The sequence below is a fragment of the Adiantum capillus-veneris genome, chromosome 9 (assembly GCF_014529385.1).
Source record: "Adiantum capillus-veneris isolate H3 chromosome 9, ASM1452938v2, whole genome shotgun sequence".
NCBI lineage: Eukaryota > Viridiplantae > Streptophyta > Polypodiopsida > Polypodiales > Pteridaceae > Adiantum > Adiantum capillus-veneris.
This window is the reverse complement of record NC_140939.1, coordinates 157,376,640-157,398,742: the sequence shown is the minus strand read 5'-3', so window position 1 is coordinate 157,398,742 and position 22,103 is coordinate 157,376,640. Positions and strand designations below refer to the sequence as shown.

Below are 22,103 nucleotides of genomic sequence, written 5' to 3'. Positions count from 1 at the left end.
AGGGATGGAGCTCTATCTCTAGGGGTATATGCATGTCTATATGCTCAAGGTAGTACAATCATGAGAATGCATCAAGTAAGAGAGAGAGAGAGTTGGCTTTGACTCTTTGGTTTAGGGATTACGTCTCTGAAGCAGTCGGCATCTTGTGCATAGTTTATCTTGGGGTCTAAACTCTCAAGAAGTTTAATTAAACTCAGAAGAAGAAGAAGAAGAAGGAGAAGAGAATTTTAACGTCGTAGGAGAGAGAGAGAGAGAAGGGGGGGGAGGGGGGGGAAAGAGAGAAAATATATGCACAATCGAAGCTCAAGCTAGCTACCATGCAATGAGGATTGTACGTAAGTTAGCCTGCCGTGCGAGAGACTTACAAAACTTCATTCATAGCCAAAATGCCCAAGTGTTCTTGCACATAAGCAGCTCAAGCTACTAACACTTAGGTTGTAGTCAAGTTAGTCTGCCAGCAGGATATTTACAAAATTTGGAGCAAAAATGCTGGGGTCCTGCAAGACAAGTTTGAAGTTACTTTTGGTGCAGGCAGAGCCCATACAAACTGCTTGCATGAAGAACTGGGTTAGAGGTAATGAGCAACACTTGATTTGCCGAGCTTTAGTACATACTACTGAAGCGCAATTAGGGCACCGAAAGAGCAAACCAAACCGTGGATGATCAATCAAAACCTCCAGCCGACAATCAAAAGCATGTCCAGCATATAGTTAGAAAATAGAACTCTTCCATCCCTTCTCATGGTCGGTAGTGCCTGCCTCGGCAGTACTGGCTATCACACAGACAATTGAATGCTTTGACTGGATGCATCACATCCTCAAAATCTATGCAATAGTCCTGTGCAACATACACCAAAAACCACTTTATTACATGATATCAAAACCCTTTCCACAGATTTGACCAGGATAGAGACGATGCATTAAGGCCATACCCAAGTCAACTCCTCCAATGCCTTGACAGGCCGGGTGGTGAAGAAGGCTATCTAACAAAACCAGAAAGGCAAAGAGGACAAGGTTATCAAGATCAGCAGTTATCGATGGCAAAAATTCGTTGACCATGCATATACATACATGGTAGTAATGATGATCTGGGCTCTCTATCTCAACAGGAATGTCAACAAGATTAGCATCGTAGCACCTGAAAAAGCATGAAATATGATGATATAAAAATTTCCTTGAAAGGGGACTCTGTCCATTTCTTCCGTATACAGAAACGAAGAGCAAAATGACAACTCGTGATATTAATTATCATTTTTGAGCCTCCCCTGCTCCTAATTTTATGGTAGAAGCATAAGTAATTCAGAGACTTGCCGGTGGTTGATGAATCGTGCAATGTTGCCGTAATATGTTGCATCTAAACAAAGCAACTCTTCATCTCTAAGCATAGTTTCCGAGTTCAAGTCGGCATCAAGCAGAGTTGGATAATGATCACTATGCCCGTCTCCTGCTTTATTCCTCGTGTCCAATTCTACATTTGTCAATATCTCACCAACATATTCGCAGATGAAGGTACCGGGAGGTAAGTCTTCGAGTGTGTGCAACCCCCAACCTTTTCCTTTGGAAATATAAGACACCTGAAATCAATGGGAAGGTTACGTCATCCATCAAACAAACAGCAAGCGGATATGCGGCATGTGTGGACTCCCTAGTTTATGCATGTGTGTGTCTATCACAGAGTGAAGAATACAGATAATGTTTGGCCCACCTGTAGCTTTCGGCATATACCCCTTTGAACCACACGATTCCCACACTGCATATCACATCCACACTTGCTCCAGCACTCTTTCACAAATTTCCGAATCAGGTGCCCCTTGCACTGCTCAGAATTCAAAAAGCATAAACCCTTGTCACAGTATTTGTTCCTGGCAGATGACGACTCTGTATTGCGTTTATCAGCAATTGCTTCTCTTAGAAGGGATTGACGCAATCGACCCTCTAGGTCATATGCAAACTCTCCACCACTTTCTCTCGCGCAGTGGCAAGGAGGATACCTCTCTAGACAATTACCAACGCATTTAGCACAGCAGTCCTCCTCTCCAATTCGAGCTAGCGCAAAATTGACGTATGCATTTTGGAATGTGATACTGTTTTTTATGTAGTAGAATGGTGGCAAACTCTCACAAGTAAGAGTATTTGACACTGATATAGGGACTAATTCCTGCCCTCGTGAGATGTCCTCACAATTAGGACTGTGGGTGTCAGGATGCCCATTAGAATACAATGTACAAGCAGGCTCCTCCTTCACAGTCACAGCTAGTTTCGAACTAGTCTCACTTCCTCTCAAGGTGAGATTATTGTGTGACACTGCTCTTTTTCCTTCAGCAATGCTAGCACGTGTGTTCTTTGCATGTACGGTATTTTGCACAAGTTGCATGCTGGCAATTTTTTCAATAGCTCCAGAGTCATCATCAGACGTGCTTCCATATGCAGCAGCAATGCTTTGCAATGAATCATTTTCTTTCTTGCTCTGCGAACTTTTTTCAATGTGACCTAAGAGAGCCACTTTCCTCCTGGGCTTCTCTTTTATAAGTGTATCTTCTGACTCATTATGTCTGAACTTGTTGGCACTATCCTTGTTATATACGACTGAAAAACAATAAAAGAAGTCTTGGTGCTTACTAAGTTTACACAAAATCTTTGCATTAGTAGATTCAAATAATCATGCCTTACAGACTCCACCATCCATGATGGATATATGAATTACCAATTTGTTTCTCATGCTGCCGTGTAGACATGCTTGCAGGAAGTGGCGCAGGTGAACGTGCAGCATCTCTCTTCTGGATAACAAGTGGAAAATCCAATGGTTCTTCTTTCACCTTTGTTGGAGAAGGTGTTGCCAAAAGCATATCAGGCTCTAGTTTCCTTGAAACAGAAGGCGAGGCAGCGGCATCTATCCTGGGTTTTTTCAAAAGGCCCCTTTCATCATTAACATAGTCATTTTGTAGAGTCTCTTTAAAACTTAAGCACTCCAGCTGCAACTCATGTGAGTAGGAACATGCGATGTCCTGTGCAGTAAACCAAACATAGTCATGTGTCTAAGAAACTTCCTTAAACACCATCAAGTCTCAGGTTACAGACTTCATAGTACCTGTCTTACAACAGCAGCTTTTGTGTGATTACTTTCTATCTGTGCTTGTTTTTCTCCATCCTTCACACAATCAGCACCGCTGACTTCACCATTTGCAGAAACGGGTGAAAAGGTGACTCTCTTGTTTGCCTTTTTATGAACAGAATTGGGCTCTGCAACTGGCACTTCTGCAGCTCTGACCTCAGTAGATGCAGCACAGCGACGAGAAGAATTCCTTGTAACTCTTGCTGGAGTTTTGGCTTCCTTGACAATTGAAAACGGAGTCAACTTTGAAAAATCACAACAAGCATGACAAGTCTCTTACAAGTAGATTGACAAGCATCCAAATCTCTTAAAAGTTTACACAGATCTCTCTCTGTGAGAGAGATGAAATGAAATGAAATGCTATATTAATGTCTTCAAAAGGCCAAAATAACCTATGAGACCACAAAGTTACAACATGGTGGAATCTAGTACAATGCCTGGGTACAAAAGATAAAAAGTGGGGTGCTGAAAAAAATATATAAAATCCCTACCTACCAGATGGTTAGTGGGGGGGGGGGATTACAATATCTGATACAGGCTGATACAGGGCTGAGACAGAAGTGATAAAAGGGTAGATACAAGAGTAAGCATGATATACAATCCTCATCGGGATCACAATAAGTCCATTATCGCTCACTGGCGGATCTCATCAATCTCCTCCATGGTCAGTAGTCTGATCGGGAGTGGTGCATATCGGGCCAGGGTGACCCGAATCCGCTGATGTAGTCTCCGTTGATGCTGTGTAGTCCTCCTCAGCCGTAGGTGCCTCGATCTCCCGAGCTCAGTCGCTCGGTTGATCAACATGCCTCTGGTGTGATGAGAGTATGAGCTTTGTTGTGGTCGCTGCACCTCCGGTTGCACAATATCCGCTCTACAAAAGAAGTCTGTGATCCGTCTCTGAGACTGGCTAGCCTCTCCTCTCAACAAGCTCTCTCTATGTCTTCGTAGCTCCAACAAGAACAATCCCAGACATCTTTGATCCTCATACCCCATGACTCTAGAAAGTGGTCCAAAACCCTCTCTGAACAAGCAATGGAAACGACCTCGTATCTCATAATAAACTGGCCAATGGCATACATAGTGCATGTAACAGACTTGGACACTCCAAGTCAAGAATCAACCGCGACAGCACCAAATAACCACTTCAAAACAATTCACAGATCACAATAGATTTGCACTGGCCCGGCGGAGTTCCGTGCCTAGAGATATTGGCCCCAAAGACTGGCGCCCCTTTCGGTATTTCTTTTTGTATTAGTCAATCATCAAAGTACAAGAGAGTGGTTAGGATTTCACTCTCAGACTCTGCGTCCAGATGCTCTAAGAAGTGAGGCCCTCACCACTAATTTAAAGGTTACAAGGGATGCCCAAAAGCAGAGCCCCAAAAGTTTTTAAAATCAAAAGCAGTAGTCCTCTCTCTCTCTTTAGAGAGTCTTTTCTTTTTTTATATAAAAAAAAGCAAAATTCGCGTCGCTCATCATTTCAAAAACATTTATTAAAAAAAAAAAAAAACTTAATAGTCTTCCGCGATTTTCGGAAATTAGGGTTTTGACAGAAATTAGGGTTTGCAAGAATTTTAGGGTTTATGGCAGAAATTAGGGTTTCTGTTGTCCGCCACGTCATCACTTTGTGACATACCCCCCTCTTGAAAGCATTGTAATTGACCGCGATTACGCCTGCAAAACCGACAAAAGCCATAAACCGTCTTAGCAGACACTGACTGTTAGTACCTACGTACTAGGAACACACATCTAGCACATGTACAAAATCGACAGTCACATCACACGACATCACAGGACATCACCAGACATCACAGGACATCACATGACATTCAACATTCATTCGGATCTTAGACCATGATTTATCGGCAATGTAGCTAGCAATCACATCTAGGTCCAATCGGGACCTCAACGATGTCCGATTGTCTAACCCCTATTGCAACCATATCTATTCGAGATCAATCAGGCCAAAATGCTGCAGTCATTTCGTCTATCAGTTCTTGCACTCACAAGAAGTCAAGAACAAATCAGTATCATAATCAGGAATTCCATTTCATAAAGTCATCCAGCAGAATACTGTCAGCTCTCAGTATCCCTGAAGCTCAAAGAGACATCAGTGACTTTAGTATCAAAATCGAGGCATCTGTTGACAAAGGAGTGGAGTAACTCCCCTCTTGTGCATCCCACTGCACCAGATCTCCGGACAAGCTTAATTCTGGGTTCCGTTTGGAGTAGACTATGCTAAACCAAAGCATCGAGGTAAAGTTTCACAATCCGAGGAGTATCTGCTAGGTCCTCCTCCTCCATCCACTTCGCATCAAATGCAGGAAAGTTCTTAAACTAAACCAAGAACCGCCTTCGGACTTTACCTTTCTTCGTATCATTATGTGCCAAAATCTGTTCAGGAACAAGGATCTCCTCGTTTTCTTCCACTGCGGGTTGCTCATCACGCTCCCCATCATCAGGCACATCACCCTTAACAGGGTTCAAGAGACTCACATGCAATGCATTATGAATCCTCCAAGTATCTGGCAGTTCCAATCGGAAGGAGACATCATTTATCTTGTCAGTGATCTGGAAAGGTCCGTAGTATCACATACTAAGCTTTGGAAAAAGCCTCTCCTTTCCCTTTTTCTTTCGCAGGCGTGCCTTCTCAAAAGTAAGAGCACCCAATCATCCTCCTTCAATTTCAAGTCGCGACGATGGCGATCCGCTGCCTTTTTCTGTCGTTCTTGAGACTCCTGTAAAGTCTCGCGAACCTTGGCAAAAGCCGTATCCAAATCTCGCGAATATTCATCCGCTTCCAATATCTAATCTTTCGTGCTCAGGAAGGATGGAACCTTCGCAGCACTTTCAACAATCTCACATGGCATCTTCCCCGTCGAAGAGTGTATCGTGTTATTGTAGGCAAATTCCACCAAAGGTAAGTTCTTTTCCAATTGAGTCTTCTGATCCGAGATACAAGACTTCAATAAATCTAAAATCACTGAATTGGCAATCTCAAATTGCCCGTCAGTCTGCAAGTGGAACGATGACGAGAACTGCAACTGCATGCCAATGTTCTCCCAAATTGCCTTCCAAAACACTCATAAATCTGGGGTGTCTGTCGGAGACAATCATCTCAGACGTGCCATGTAATCGGAAAATCATCGTGATCATTCTGTGTTCTTGGGAGATCAAAAATGAAATCCATTGCAATACTTTCCCAGGGGTGGGTGGGTATGGGTAAAGGCTGTAACAATCCCTGTGCCTTATGCCTGTCAAACTTGACCTTCTGACATACCAAGCAACTGTGCACAAACTCTTCCACATCCTTTTTGAGTCTCGGCCCAAAGAAGTATTTCTCTACCCCCTTCATGGTGGTAGCAATGCCGCGGTGACCCGTAAAGGTGGACAGTGGCATTCAGTCATAACCTTTTCCCTCAACGGCTGTGTAACGCACAACATAGTCTTTTTCATCAAGTAGCCTTCCCGAAGGGAGTATCCAACTACTGTCTCCCCATCCCGTATCCGTGTGAAAATATCTGCAAAATCTGTATCTGTGGCATACTGATCGACCATATCCTCGAAGCTCCTATGATGTATCGCGGAAATAGCCAGAACCAACAGTTTCGGAGACAAAGCATCTGCCACCACATTCTTCTGTCCCTGCACATGGACAATCTGGAAGTGGAACTATGACAAGATGTTCGTCCACCGCATCTGCTTTTCCCAAAGCTGCTACTGTGACGTAGCCCAAACTCTGATGGTCTGTAAAGACAGTAAAATCCGCTCCGAGTAGGTAATGCCGCCACTGAGTAAGAGCATGGATAACCGCCAAAAGCTCTTTCTCATAAATCTGTGTTGTCATCTCCGGCCTAGAGAACAAACGGCTCTCGTAAGCTATGACATGGCCTTCTTGCATCAAGACCGCACCCAGACTACAACCACAAGCATCACAATTTACTTCAAATGACTTCTGCAAGTCCAGCAAAGTCAAAATAGGTCCCGTAGTCAATTTCTCTTTCAGTGTCTGAAGGCAGTCACCTCTGTGGGTCCCCACGAAAAAGGTACTCCTTTCTGTGTCAAGGTATGCAAAGGGGAAGCAACCTCTGCAAACTTTCGTATGAACCGCCTGTAGTACGAACACAGTCCCAAGAAGCTTCAAACTTCATGGACATTCCTCAAATCGGGCCAATCACGGATAGTCTCTATCTTGGCCGGGTCCATTTGCACTCCTGCTGCTGACACAATGTGTCCCAAAAAGTGCATCTCTGGTAGGAAAAATTCACTTTTCTTTGCATTAATCACGAACGTGTGATCTCGTAATGCCTGAAAGACTTGAAGCAGATGATCTATGTGTTCTGCCTCATTCTTGGAGAAAACAATGATGTCGTCAAAGAAAGTGCCAACAAATAGCCTGTACTCTCGAAAAATCCTGTCCATCATCCGGTTAAATGTCGCAGGAGCATTGGTTAAGCTAAAAGGCATCACCAAAAACTCAAATAACCCAAAAGTCGTCCGAAAAGCTGTCTTGTAGACATCTCCTGGCGCTATCCTGATCTGATGATATCCACTCTTCAAGTCAATCCTGCTAAAGCACGAGGATCCCTGTAACCTGTGGAGTATATCATCGATCCTAGGAATCGGAAATCTATTTTTGATGGTGATTTGTTGAGAGCTCTATAATCGATACACATTCAACCTTTATCCATCGTTCAGTTCTCTTCCAAAAGAATGAGTAAGAAACTGAAGTTCATCAAGTACAATCTCTAAGCCCTTCATTTATCAAAGTCGCTTTCTCGGCCCGGTAGTCAACCACGGCGTAGTTCTTGTGGTACCAAAGGATCCCGAGTAGAACGTCACTCGCGTGCCCTAAACACCCCTGTCATTGCAAACAAAGTTTGCCAATGCTCGGTGTAATGGCAACATCCCATCCGGGTGCCAGTCGAACTACCTCCGCCTATGGCGTCAGTCTGTTGGGCGTAATTCCAAATCGAGCCGCCAATTCCAAGTGAAAAGAAGTTGGCCTTGGCTCCTTCAAAAGAGATTCTTGATCCTTGACTTTGCCCCAAAAGCGGCAAAGTTTGTACTTTCATTCATTAGATTCGGTGCAGGTCCCACGCCATGTGGTACCAGTTTTGTTTTTCTATCTGCCTTTTCTGCCACGTTCCTCAGCTGCTCTCGAACTCTCAGACCTGTCGTCGTCTTTATCATGCTGTTCTTTTTGTGCCTTTTTAGGGCACTTCGCGAAGATATGTCCCTGTTCCCCGCATCCAAAGCCCTTCCCCTCTCTGATGAAGCGAGCTCTCTCCTCAGGAGTAAGCTTGGGTCGTGCATCCTTTTTTCTCTGGGTTGCTCTTTTTCTTTCTACTTTCATTCCCAAAAGTCAGTTCGGCTCGTTGTGTCATGGCCTCATCTATGGGGTAGGTCAGACTGCCAGAGTGAATGGCAAAGCCCCGCTTCGCATGACTCATCAACTCCTGAATAGAAGCTGACTTCTGTTCCAAGCAGTGATCTCGGATCTCTGTAGGTAGACCCAAGGTAAACCGCTCAACCTGTTCTCTGAACGAGATCTTCTTGAATGAAGAGGCGGGTAGAAAAGAGCTCCAGAATCTTTCACAATAAGCATTGATTGTATCTTTCTTGGTCATCCGAAGATGGTTCCAAGCAGCTCGTATATCTCGCTCAAACTCTTGAGTCAACCAAGAAGAAATAAAAAAACCTCTTGAATTTCAGCCATGTAACTGGCACAGTCTTGCTTAATAGAAGCGTGGACCACCAAGTACGAGCATTCCCCTTAGAGTAAGAGGCAGCTCTCCGAATCTTGGAGTGCTCTGAATAGCGTCCTCCCGCGAAAGCGATGTCAAACTGCTGTATAAAAGACAAAGCCTTCGAAGCATCTGAGTATCCTGAAAAGTATCAAACTTGATCGAGTGGCCACCTTCCTTAAACTCGCGGACTTTCTTGCTTTTATCTTCAAGAAAGTCATATTGGTTGGCTTTGTAAAAATTCTTCTTGTTCGCATAAAACTTTCCGTCGTCGGAATCTGAGCTGTCTGTAGACGAGTCCTCAGTAGAACTATCAGTCTCTGGGCGAGATGTAGCCTTCTTTGCCTTTTTCTTGCCTTTCCGAAGCTTTGTTTCTTGCTTCGCTTTTTTTACCTTTTCTGTCTTCTTCGCTCGAATCTAAAGAGCTAGAAGAACTGTCAGAAGAAGAAGAAGAAGAACTGGGTACTCCTTCAAATCGAACACGCTTCTTCTGTTTCTTTGCCTTGTCAAAAGTCGACCGACGACCCAAATATCCCGGGAAGTCAGTGCCTTTCTTCTGCTTTTTGCCGTGCTTTTTATCCTTCTTTTGCACGTCGAAAAGCTGAGCAATCCGTGCATCAACCACGTTCTCCAGTTCCTTCTCCGTATATTTTCTTGGAGGTAGAAGGTTTCTTGAGAGCGGGCTTCGGGAGTGGTGTTGTGGTTCTCTGCCACTCCATCTGTACCTCTTCCAAAGAGGTCTGGTTCATATATTTTGCCATCTTCGGGTCCTTGGCAAAATTGAGCATCATCTTTGTTGCATCGCCGATCAATTGGCGACGCTCTATCTCTCGCCGCTCCGCCTAAGTAGGCCAAGGCAGGCCATACTCTCTGCCTGAATCTTCGTTGTGATCCCAGCCCGCATCTCCAGATGCAGAGGGAGTCGACTGATCATTGCCTGAAGCCATAGGTGCAGCGGAAAAAAAAAATCGGGGATCGGATTTCCCGTAGAAGAGAAATCGGCCGTGCTCTGATACCACTGTAACAGACTTGGACACTGCAAGTCAAGAATCAACCGCGACAGCACCAAATAACCACTTCAAAAAAATTCACAGATCACAATAGATTTGCACTGGCCCGGCGGAGTTCCGTGCCTAGAGATATTGGCCCCAAAGACTGGCGCCCCTTTCGGTATTTCTTTTTGTATTAGTAAATCATCAAAGTACAAGAGAGTGGTTAGGATTTCACTCTCAGACTCTGCGTCCAGATGCTCTGAGAAGTGAGGCCCTCACCACTAATTTAAAGGTTACAAGGGATGCCCAAAAGCAGAGCCCCAAAAGCTTTTAAAATCAAAAGCAGTAGTCCTCTCTCTCTCTTTAGAGAGTCTTTTCTTTTTTTATAAAGAAAAAAACAAAATTCGCGTCGCTCATCATTTCAAAAATATATATATATATACATTATTAAATTTTTTTTAGTAGCCTTCCGCTACTTCCGGAAATTAGGGTTTTTGGCAAAAATTAGGGTTTGCAGGAATTTTAGGGTTTCTAGCAAAAATTAGGGTTTCTGTTGTCCGCCACATCATCACTTTGTGACAGTGCAACTCTGTCTCAGCCTCCGTATGACATAGGGGACATGTCAAGGCCTCTGTTGACACTCCAATGTATCTGCAAGTCTCCACCCGAAGCTGGTGTGCAGATGTGCGTATCTGGCCAATAGCACACGAATCCCGTGAGATAAGTGGTGTCCATGTATCTAGGCCTCAACACAAAACCATCCTGAGTGAGCTGGAGAAGATGCTCCCTATAGAAAGCCATCTCCGTGCCCAACTCCTGTGTCGGATGAATCAAGTCCTCCTGGTATCCAACTGAGTCATGTTCTGGCGAATTGAGTCTGGTGATCTCGGACTGTGTAAGAGTCAGAGAGGGGGCATCCAATGAGTACTGGAAGGGAAGGGTAGTCTGTCCATGCTCAATCCATGTAGCTCAAACCATGATGTCATCTCTCCATACCAGCATGTCGTGTCTCCTTGCAAAGCTAACTGTCGAGAGGACTCAAGTGCTAAGCGGGCATGTCTGTCTCTGGGAAGGTCCCACAAACGGTGTATAAAGGAGAATGATTTGGTCTTTCAAAAGAATCTTCCACCCGTATCCCAAAACATCTGGCAGTAGTCATCCAATGTATCTTTCTCAGTCATTTTCAAGTGATGCCAAGGCGTGATGACATCTCTTGCATTTTCATCTAATATCCAAGTTGACATAAAAGAAAAAGAATTTCAACCACGTCGTAAATGTTTCTTTGTGTAACAACAAAGTAAGATGCCTCTTTTCGCTCCCTGGAATGTTCTAAGAACCGCTCTCCAGAGAAGGCGACGTCAAACTGTTGTACAAACTCAAAGGCTCGATGGGTGTCGTGCCCTGACTACCTTCCTTGAACTCCTTGGTTTTCTTGTTGATCTGGTCATTGTCAAAAGAGGACGAGCTCTCCTCCTTTAAACGGCTAGATGGCCTTCCATGCCTTCTAGACTTTGTTTCAAAAATCTTCTTCAAAAGAATCTTGTCTTAGGTGCTTAGAAATTGAAGAAGCTTCTTCGCACCCCTCGAACACTTCAAATGGCGCCTTCCCCGTGTGTCGTTGTAGGCAAACTCCACCAAGGGAAAATACTTTTCTCATTCAGTCTTGTGATCCGAAGAAGAAGACTTCAACAAATTCAAAACCATTGAATTGACTATTTCAAATTGTCCATTTGTCTGCAGGTGGAACGAGGACGAGAACTGCAACCACGTCATAGTTACCCGGAACGCGGAACGGGAACGGCGACGGGATCCCCGCGGAACGAGGGAACGGCTAGGGGTCCGGAACAGGTACGGCGCGGAACGGGAGGTATAAAAAACACCCAAATAGTGCATTTTTTAGCTCCTTGTGTTTAAATACAAGGAGTATTAGAGTGCTTTGACTTTAATACTCACAAAAAACTCGTTTTGAAGACCATTCAACCTTGCTATGACTAGATGATGAGAGAGAGAGAGAGACTCGAGAGAGTGAGAGGGAGAGGGAGAGATTTGAGAGAGTGGGAGGGAGAGGAAGACAGCTTGAAGCCTTGAGCCTTGAGAAAGAGAGTCTTGAGAGGGAGAGATCTTGAGAGTGTGAGAGGGAGAGAGCTTGAGCCTTGAGGATTAGCTTGTGGAGAGAAAGGGGGAGGGGGTGCATTTTATGAGTCCTTGAGGCCTTGCACACTTCAAAAAGAAGCCCAAACATTTACTTCAATTTTTTCAATTTTTGCCAAATTTGTTTGTAGCCATTGGCCGTTCCAGGGGAATTCCGGAACGTTCCGGGGCTTTCCGGAACGTTCCGGAACGGCCGTTCCGGTTTGCACTGGCCACCCGAAACGTCAGACGTTCCGGGACGTTTCGGAACGTTCGAGAAGAGAACTGCCCCCCGGAACGCCGGAACGGGGGCTAGGGGGCGTTCCCCGGTAACTATGAACCACGTACCAATGTTCTCTCAGATTGCCGTCCAAAACATCTAGTAGACCGAGGATCTTTGTCAGAAACAATGGACTCAGATATGCCATATATTCGAACAATTTCGCCAAAGGATCGGGCTTAACTATCTTCTTTATTGCAAAGCAGTGGGCCTACTTACTGAATCTGTTGATGACCATCCAAAGGCCATCATGCCCATTCTATGTCTGCCAAGATGAAATTCATTGCAATACTTTCCCAGGGGCGGGTGTAATGGGTAAAGGCTGTAGTAATCCTTGTGCCTTATGCCTCTCAAACTTGACATTCTGGCATACGAAACAACTGCGAACAAAGTCATACACATCCTTCTTGAGTCTCGGTCTAAGAAAATAATGCTCCACACCTTTCAAGGTGGTATCAATGCCACGATAACCTGTAAAAGGTGGACGATGGCACTCAGTCAAAACCTTTTCCCTAAACGGCTGTGTAACACACAACATTGTTTTCTTCATCAAGTACCAATCCCGTATGGAATATCCTGGCACTATCTTCCCGTTCTGTATCCGAGTAAACACATTGGAAAAATCCGGATCGGTGGCGTACTGGTCAACCATATCCTCGAAGCTTCTATGGTGGATCACGGAAATAGCCAAGACGAGGGGCTTCCGAGACAAAGCATCTGCCACCTAGTTTTTCTGTCCCTGACCATGGACAATCTGAAAGTGAAACTATGACAAGATGTTAACCCACCGCATCTGCTTTTTTGAAAGCTACTTCTACAACAAGAAGTAGCATAGACTCTGATGATCAGTAAAGACCGTGAAATCAGCTCCGAGTAGATAACGTCGCCACTGAGTAAGAGCATGGATTACTTCCAATAGCTCTTTCTCATAAATCTGTGCTACCAATTCTGGCCTTGAAAACATTAAGCAATCACATGGCCTTCTTGCATCAAGACCGCTCCCAGACTACAACCACAAACATCACAATATACTTCGAATGGCTTTTGCAAGTCTGGTAAAGCCAACACTCGTCCAGTAGTCAATTTCTCCTATAAGTGCACCTTTGTCGGTCCCCACGAGAAATAGCTCCTTTCTGAGTCAATAAGTGCAAAGGCGAAGCTACCTTTGCAAATTTCCAAATGAACCACAAGCCCAGAAAGATTCCAACTTCATGAACATTATTAAAGTTAGGCCAATCGCGGATAGTATCACTTTTGGCAGGATCCATTTGTACCCTTTCTGTTGAGACAATGTGTCCCAAGAAATGTCTCTCAGGCAAGAAAACTCGCTCTTTTTCACATTTATAAGCAATTTATGCTTCCACAATGTTTGGAAAACCCACAAATGATCGGTACTCTCTGAAAATCCAAAAAGTCAGCTGTCTTTTAGACGTCTGACGGGTGATGTTTTGCAAGATGTTTCAATGGGAGAAGTAAAACCCAGAAGATTTTTGAGCAACCATGACGGCAAACATGTCGACGCTATGTGGAACTGCTGGAAGGATCTCTGTGTCATAACAACCAATGTCAAAAGTAGACCAAATGTAACCAACAAACACATGGAAGTGTAGAAGAACCTCAACAATTTTATGAAAGTCTTGAGACAACAAGTTAGCTCAACTACTTATGCAGATGACTTTAAGAAGGCAATAAAGCTTTTAATTATTTCTATCACAGATGCTTGGGGAGAAAAAGACACCACATATTATTTGGTGAGTATTCAATTACTTCTTAAAGTCTAGATAGTTTTTCACATTGCATCCTATGAGTTCAATTAACAAATTTTTTCATTTTTTAGCATATTCTCTACCTACATGGACCATATTTTGCAAAACAAAGATCCCTTGCAACATGAAATACTCAAGGAATGGAAAAATCTCACTATCAAGCAAGGACTTCATTTTTTAGATGTACGAGAAAGGGAGGGGGGCAAAAAAAGAACCGACCTTCGTGGTCGAAAGGCAAGGTGGGCTGAACTCACGCAAGAGTTCGACTTTGAGATACGCTACCGTAAGGGTGCTACCAATATGATAGCCGATGCCCTTAGTAGAATTCGGGAGGTCAATACGCTTTTGTTTGCTGAAATTTTGATTGACTTCTATCTTTCTCTTAAAGGGCGTTGGCAAAACGATGGTCACTTTGGTGCAATCTGGCAACGAGTCCAAGAGGGAATACGTAGGCCAGAAAGCTATGGCGGTCCGGGCGCCGCTAAGCTAGCTACGGAGAGAAAGGTAGTGGAGAAGTATTTCGTTCGTAATGGATTACTTTTCAAGCATGGCAAAGTGCGTGCGCCCGTTGATGAGGATACCCACAAGCAAGTTTTGTTCGAGTGTCATGATGCATCAAGTGCAGGACACCCTGATATACACCGTACTTTGGCCTTGGTTGGCCGGTATTTTTATTGGCCGCACATAAAAGCTTTTTTTGAAAAGTACGTGTGGGAATGCGCGCAATGTAAGTTCAACAAAGCTGAACAACAAAAATGCGTCGGGTTATTACAACCTTTGCAAATTCCCAATAGCAAATGGACCAACATTTCTATAGATTTTGTAGTTGGATTACCTCAAACCAACCATGGGCACGATGCCATTTGAGTCGTCGTCGATCGACTTACAAAGATGGCACGATTTATCCCTACACTTTCCACTGTAAAAGCCATGAGTTAGCTCAAGTTTTTGTGGAACACTTATACAAAATATATGGTTTGCCCGATGAAATTGTCAGCGATCGTGATCCAAAATTCACAGGCAATTTGTGGAAAACGGTCTTCCAGAAATTGGAGACCTGTCTGTGCATGTCGTCCTCAAATCATCCTGAAACTGATGGACAGACCGAACGCACAAATCAAACTATGGAGAACATGCTACGAGAAAATGTCTCTCGACGTCAATATGGTTGAGAACGTTATCTCCCACAGATTGAGTTTGCTTATAACAATACAAAGCACTCGGCTACTGGGTATAGCCCGTTTATGCTTATGTACGGTTATGAGCCCAAATTACAAATTGCCACCAGATTCAAGGGGATCAAAATGTGGTCAGCAAAGCCGATTCCTTTGATATGCAAGAAATGCTTCAGATCGCAAAAGACAGTATAAAGACGGCACAAGATCGTGACACTTTTTACACTGATCGGAATTGGCAACCCCGCAAACTCTAGGAAGGCATGTGGGTGTGCTTAGAGTACCGAAGGATTCCGAAACGATCAAACGATTTGATGGTCAGGTTTTTGATATTTGGAAAGATGGTAAGCAAAGTATTCTCTTCTTGAAAGATTGTGAGGATGCCTTGGAAGAGAATAAGCCTCAAATGTCAGATGAGGAATGGGCTAAGCTGAACAAAAAGGCTATGGCCTACATCAAGATAGCTATAAATGATGATATTCTTGTGGATATCAAAGGATTGGACACGGCTTATGCGATTTGGAAAAAGCTTAAGTCCACTTATGAGAATACCACACCTGTTAATCAGGTGCATTTGATGCGTAAGTTGGTAAATACGCAACTTGATGAGGCTAGGTCAACATCTGAGCACTTGCGTGCCTTCACAGGTATTCTAAATCGGTTGCAAGACACTGGGCTTCAGGGATTTGATGACAAGCTGAAAGCCATTTTCTTGCTTATGACATTGACTCATGGGAAACACTTGTGGTCTCTTTTGAGTAATAACCCAAATCTTTCATATGATGGTGTGCGTGGCTCTATCCTTAACGAAAAGATTCGACGCAAATCTTGTACAGTGCAACGGAAGTGAATGTTGAACTTTGCTCAAGATGAGTGTTCCGAACTGTGCTCAAGAATCCTTTTACTTACGGAAGGGAAAGCCTTCCGTTCCTTTAGTGAGAGAGTGCAATGGATACAAACAAAGTTGTGAACACTATGAATGAAGGTGCCGAGATTGAGAGATAGAGAAAGAAGAATACGACACCAGAATGTTGTCAAACCCTCCTCCGAAAGCCCCACTCTCTATGGCGAAAGCGGTCTACTATTGATTGCACAAATCTCTACAATGCTTGGACTTGCCGACGATGTTGACAACGATGAGGACAACGACGAGACAGGCTGAAATCTGAAAATGCTAATGGCTGAAAGCTGCAAATCTTTATCTGCTGAATTCTGACTCTATGTCGTGACGATGTCGATGACGACAATGTGACGACGACGCGCTGAAAACGCAGATTTCAGCTGAAAACGCAGATGCTGAAATGTGCGTTTTCCAGGTTGAATCTGCAAACTTTGCGGGATCTGACCGTGCGGAGAGGATCTACTACGGGAAGGTGAGATCTATGAGGTTTGGGAGTTCTACTACGCAGTCTATCTGCTGAAATTGCAAAACGCTAATGCGAAGGCTGACCTTGTCGCGATAATCTGCAAATCACTGGGATGATATGGGGTTCTGCGGGGAGAATCTGCTAACGCTAGGGCTGATCTGCTGTACTGCTGTCGTCGGGGCTGATCTGCAATGCAAAACGCTGAAGTATCTGCAATGCTAAAAAATGCTAGGCTTGGTTTTTCATGCAAAACCGCTAGGTTCTGTTTGTTGCAAAACGCTAGGGTTCACCTGTTGGGGGTCTTGCTGAGAAGGTGCCTGTTGAGAAAGTTCTGCTGCCTCTTCTAATACTTCTTGGGGGGAGGGGGCGGGTGGGTTTATGGACCGAGGCTCGAGAGCCAAGATCGGTTCTTCCTAAGGGGGTTCTTTGGACCTCAACTCGAGAGCCAAGATCGGTGCTTCTTGATTGATCGTCTCTGCAATGAGGTTAGCTTCACTAGAGAAAGTATCAACTAACACATCATCCTTGTGAACAACCACATCATCTTCATGCAACTCATCATGCTTGTCATTATCATGCAATTTATCATGCTTGTCATTATCATTCAAATCATCATGGTTATCATAACCATGCAAATCATGCGTGGCATGCTTGGGAGAAGAAGAGACGGGGAGAGTCTCCTTCTCCCAAATCTCTTGCATCTGTGCTTGCACTTGAGAAAAGAGTCACAACATCTCTTTCATGTGTCGGTCGTTCATTGCTTTTCTTGCTTTGTTCTCGCGATCATATTCTGCTTCTCTTTCTTCGCGCTCACGATCAAATTCGGCTTGTCTTAGTTTGGCTTCCAAGCGTGCTTGCTCGCGCTCACGCGCGATAGCTGCCATTCTTTCTTTGTACTTATGATCAATTTCTACTTTTCTTTCTGCTGTTCTTGCTTCGCGTTCTAGCTTCCTTGCTTCGCGTTCTAGCTTCATGTCCATAAACATCTGCTCCAACTCCTCCATAGGAGTTAGTGCAATCCTTGGCGTGGATGGGGAAGGAGGGGGGTCAGAAAAACCTCCTGGTGGAGAAAATTCTTCTTCACCAACTCCATGCTCATCACCTTCATGCAAAGTATCCATTCCTCTTCGGGCGATGACCATCCACTGAAGTCTTGAGTGCTTAAGTTCACGAGGAACTTAGGTTCTTGTGGGTCTTGGGTTCTTGGATTCTTTAGGTTCTTGAGTTCTTGAGGGTCTTGAGGTTCTTCTTTCGCTTGCAATCTCTGCTAGAGAAGGATCTTCTCTTCACCCGAGTTCTTCTCTTTTCCGCGAGCGCATCCCTTGGCGGCCTTGCGCTCACACCAAGGTTGCTTTTTCCCACCTCACGTCGATTGGCCGGCCGCTAAGTGCACGGTCCGCTCTCACTGAGTGAAAAGAGAACAAGGGGAAGCTGGGCAAGCCCTTCTTTCTTGGGTTTCCTGTCACTCTTCAAAAACACGATTAGGAATCGACACGACCAAGTGGACTTGGGTTACGTGCGACAGCAACAAGGAAAAAAATTATGTGGTTCTTTCCTTGAGTGATATAGAACACAGTCAAAGCTCTGATACCAATGTAAGGTGCAACGGAAGTGAATGTTGAACTTTGCTCAAGATGAGTGCTCCGAACTATGCTCCAGGTTCCTTTTACTTATGGAAGGGAGAGCCTTCCGTTCCTTTAGTGAGAGAGTGCAATGGATGCAAACAAAGTGGTGAACACTATGAATAAAGGTGCTGAGACTGAGAGATAGAGATAGAAGAATACGACACCAAAATGTTGTCAAACCCTGCTCCAAAGGCCCCACTCTCTATGGCGAGAGCGGTCTACTATTGATTGCACAAATCTCTACAATGCTTGGACTTGCCGATGATGTCGACGACGATGAGGACGACGACGAGACGGGCTGAAATCTGAAAATGCTAATGGCTGAAATCTGCAAATCTTTATCTGCTGAATTCTGACTCTATGTCGGTGACGATGTCGATGACAACAATGCGGCGACGACGTGCTGAAAACGCAGATGCTGAAATCTGCGTTTTCCGGGTTGAATCTACAAACTTCGCAGGATCTGACCGTGCGGCGAGGATCTACTGCGGGAAGGTGAGATCTACGAGGTTTGGGGGTTCTATTGCAGAGTCTATCTGCTGAAATTTTAAAACGCTGATGCCAAGGCTGACTTTGTCGCCATGAATCTGCAAATCGCTGGGAGTCCTGCTGATCCAAAACTGCTAGGCTGATTGGGGGTTCTGCGGGGAGAATCTGCTAACGCTAGGGCTGATCTACTGTACTACTATCGCCGGGGCTGATCTGCAATGCAAAATGCTGAAGTATCTGCAATGCTGAAAAACGCTAGGCTTGGTTTGTCATGCAAAAACGCTAGGTCCTGTTTTTTGCAAAACGCTAGGGATCACCTGTTGGGTGTCTTGCTGAGAAGGTGCCTGTTGAGCAAGTGCTCCTGCGGCCTATTCTGCCAGAGAGTGTTAGCGCTAGGTTTGCTTATATATTATCTTAGCAAAATTGCCCTACCTAGTTCCCAACAAAAGTCACTTAAAAATAATACGTGAAAAATGTCAAAAATAGGGAAAATAGGTCTATGCACTGTTAAAATGCTCCTAATGGGTTCTGACTGAAATCTGATGATCATGCTGTGTACAACTAGAGGATATGCATCTACTCTAAATGTCTGGACATGCACGGCCTGCAAACAGACTCACAAAAGTGCCAGATCACTTCCTAAGAGGAGCTAACTAACTGAACTGAACCCATGTCGTGAAGTAGCTTGTCCACGTGCACATAGGGTTAGATGTGTCACGTGACATCCCCTCCTTTTTAAAGTGAGGTACTCGTGCCGAATTGTATGGCGTCGAGGGAGATCGCCAACAACATCCGGAATCCTCGAAAGGACTCTTCGCCGGCCCACTATGATGTGTGGGTCGTGCAATACTTGAACTTCATAAAGGTCTGCAACGCTGGCTTCTTTGGGCCGCGCCGAAAGCGACAAATTCTTATGTGGCTTCTTCAATGCTTCAACTTCGTCTATAGTCATGCGGCTACCTTCTTCAAGAATCTCCGAGGATGAAAATTCATGAAACCACTCCCAACACAAAAACATGAACATACCCATTCCATGTAAAGCGACTCGAAAAATTCTATTCCTTCGAAAAAATTATGCACGCAATGCAGATGAACAAAGTGAAGGAGTGCCAAATCGTTCATCAAACACACGCAAACAATGGGGTCGAGTCTTGACTTTCTGATCTAAATCAATCAACTCTGGCAAAACACAATGCAAATGCCTATATGCTTGATGCTCAATCCTTCTTGTGCTCTTTCGGATACTGTGTCATGCCAAGGAAGAGACATGGAATGTGAATTCCTTGAATACAAACATTTCAACTTTCCATGAGTAATCCGCATACATCCGTGCTCATTCATGAGTATATCGTGCTCATCGTGCAGTATGGCATGCCTGTGAAAAGGAATCATATAAGGACGGAGACTAAAATACAGAAAAGCATCAGGAATAAAACACTCGATCAATGTGTGCTCACTAATCATGCAAACACATAATACTTCTTGGGGGGGGGGGGGGGGGGGGGGGGGGGGGGGGGGGGGGGTCTATGGACCGAGGCTCGAGAGCCAAGTTCGGTTCTTCTTGAGGGGGTTCTTTGAACCTCAACTCGAGAGCCAAGATCGGTGCTTCCTGATTGATCGTCTCTACAAAGAGGTTAGCTTCACTAGAGAAAGTATCAACTAACACATCATCCTTGTGAACAATGACATCATCTTCATGCAGCTCATCATGCTTGTCATTATCATTCATTCAAATCATCATGCTTATCATAATTATGCAAATCATGCGTGGCATACTTGGGAGAAGAAGAGACAGAGAGAGTCTCCTTCTCCCGAATCTCTTGCGTCTGTGCCTGTACTTGAGAAAAGAGTCACAACATCTCTTTCATGTGTCGGTCGTTCATTGCTTTTCTTGCTTTGTTCTCGCGATCAAATTATGCTTCTCTTTCTTCGCGCTCACGATCAAATTCGGAGTGTCTTACTCTGGCTTCCAAGCGTGCTTGCTCGCGCTCACCTGCGATAGCTGCCATTCTTTCTTTGTACTTACGATCAATTTCTGCTTTTCTTTCTGTTGTTCTTGCTTCGCGTTCTAGCTTCATGTCCATAAACATTTGCTCCAACTCCTCCATAGGAGTTAGTGCAATCCTTGGCGTAGATGGGAAAGGGGGAGGGTCAGGAAAACCTCCTGGTGGAGAAAATTCTTCTTCGCCAACTCCATGCTCATCACCTTCATGCAAAGTATCCATTCCGCTTCGGGCGATGACCATCCACTGAAGTCTTGGGTGCTTAAGTTCACGAGGAACTTGGGTTCTTGTGGGTCTTGGGTTCTTTAGGTTCTTGAGTTCTTGAGGGTCTTGAGGTTCTTGAGGTTCTTCTTTCGCTTGCAATCTGTGTTAGAGAAGGATCTTCTCTTCACCCGAGTTCTTCTCTTTTCCGTGGGCGCATCCCTTGGCGGCCTTGCGCTCACACCAAGGTTGCTTTTTCCCACCTCACGTCGATTGGCCGGCCGCTAAATGCACGGTCCGCTCTTAATGAGTAAAAAGAGAACAAGGGGAGGCTGGACAAGCCCTTCTTTCTTGGGTTTCCTCTCCCTCTTCAAAAACACGATTAGGAATCGACACGCCCAAGTGGACTTGGGTGACGTGCGACCGCAACAAGGAAAAAAATTATGTGGTTCTTTCCTTGAGTGATACAGAACACTGTCAAAGCTCTGATACCAATGTAAGCTGCAACGGAAGTGAATGTTGAACTTTGCTCAAGATGAGTGCTCTGAACTGTGTTCAAGGTTCCTTTTACTTATGGAAGGGAGAGCCTTCCGTTCCTATAGTGAGAGAGTGCAATGGATACAAACAAAGTGGTGAACACTATGAATAAATGTCACGTGACACATCCCAACCCTATGTGTCCGTGGACAAGCTACACCACAACAGGGTTCAATCAAGTCAAGTCAAGTTTAGATTAGCAGTGATCTGGCACTTTTGTGAGTCTATTCGTAGACCGTGCATGCCCAATCACTTAGCATAGATGCATATCCTCCGGTTGCATACAGCATGATCATCGGAATTCCCATTAGAATCCATTAGGATCGGTTAGGGGAATTTTCCAGTGCATTTAACCTATTTTCCTATTTATTGAGATTTTCACTTATTATTTTTAAGTGACTTTCCTACAAAAGTAGGTAGGGCAATTTTGCTAAGTTTGTATATAAGCAAACCCAAGTTAGCACTTTCTGGCAGAAGAGGTAGCAGGAGCTTCCCGCTCAACAGGCAACTTCTCAGCAGTACCCCCCAGCAGTAGATCCTCGCCATCCTCCCGCTTCCCTTGGCGTTTTTCCTCACCACAGCCATCGCCATAAGACCCGCTCCTTTGGCGTTCTCCAAGGCCAGACATCGCCCTCTATGCTCCCTCATGCCTGGCGTTTTTGCTCTTCACTAGCAACAGCC

The 22,103-nt window shown here is 44.6% G+C and overlaps 1 protein-coding gene across 2 annotated transcripts in view; it reads right to left on the bottom strand.

Moving 5' to 3' along the window:
- Positions 1–313: 313 nt before the first annotated feature.
- The window catches only part of LOC147451444 (putative inactive histone-lysine N-methyltransferase SUVR1), a 65,334-nt gene continuing 43,544 nt past the window's right edge, over positions 314–22,103 (bottom strand). The window contains exons 3-9 of one of the 2 annotated variants that reach the window (XM_086520350.1): positions 3,088–3,330; positions 2,704–3,004; positions 1,705–2,585; positions 1,311–1,573; positions 1,071–1,137; positions 932–978; positions 314–837 (exon numbers count right to left, since the gene is read on the bottom strand). In XM_086520350.1, the coding sequence (XP_086376476.1) occupies positions 937–978; positions 1,071–1,137; positions 1,311–1,573; positions 1,705–2,585; positions 2,704–3,004; positions 3,088–3,330 (1,797 nt within the window). In that variant the 3' untranslated portion in view covers positions 314–837; positions 932–936. Of the gene's footprint in view, positions 838–931; positions 983–1,070; positions 1,138–1,310; positions 1,574–1,704; positions 2,586–2,703; positions 3,005–3,087; positions 3,331–22,103 lie in introns of both variants that reach the window. The other variant, XM_086520349.1, reaches the window with a different exon arrangement.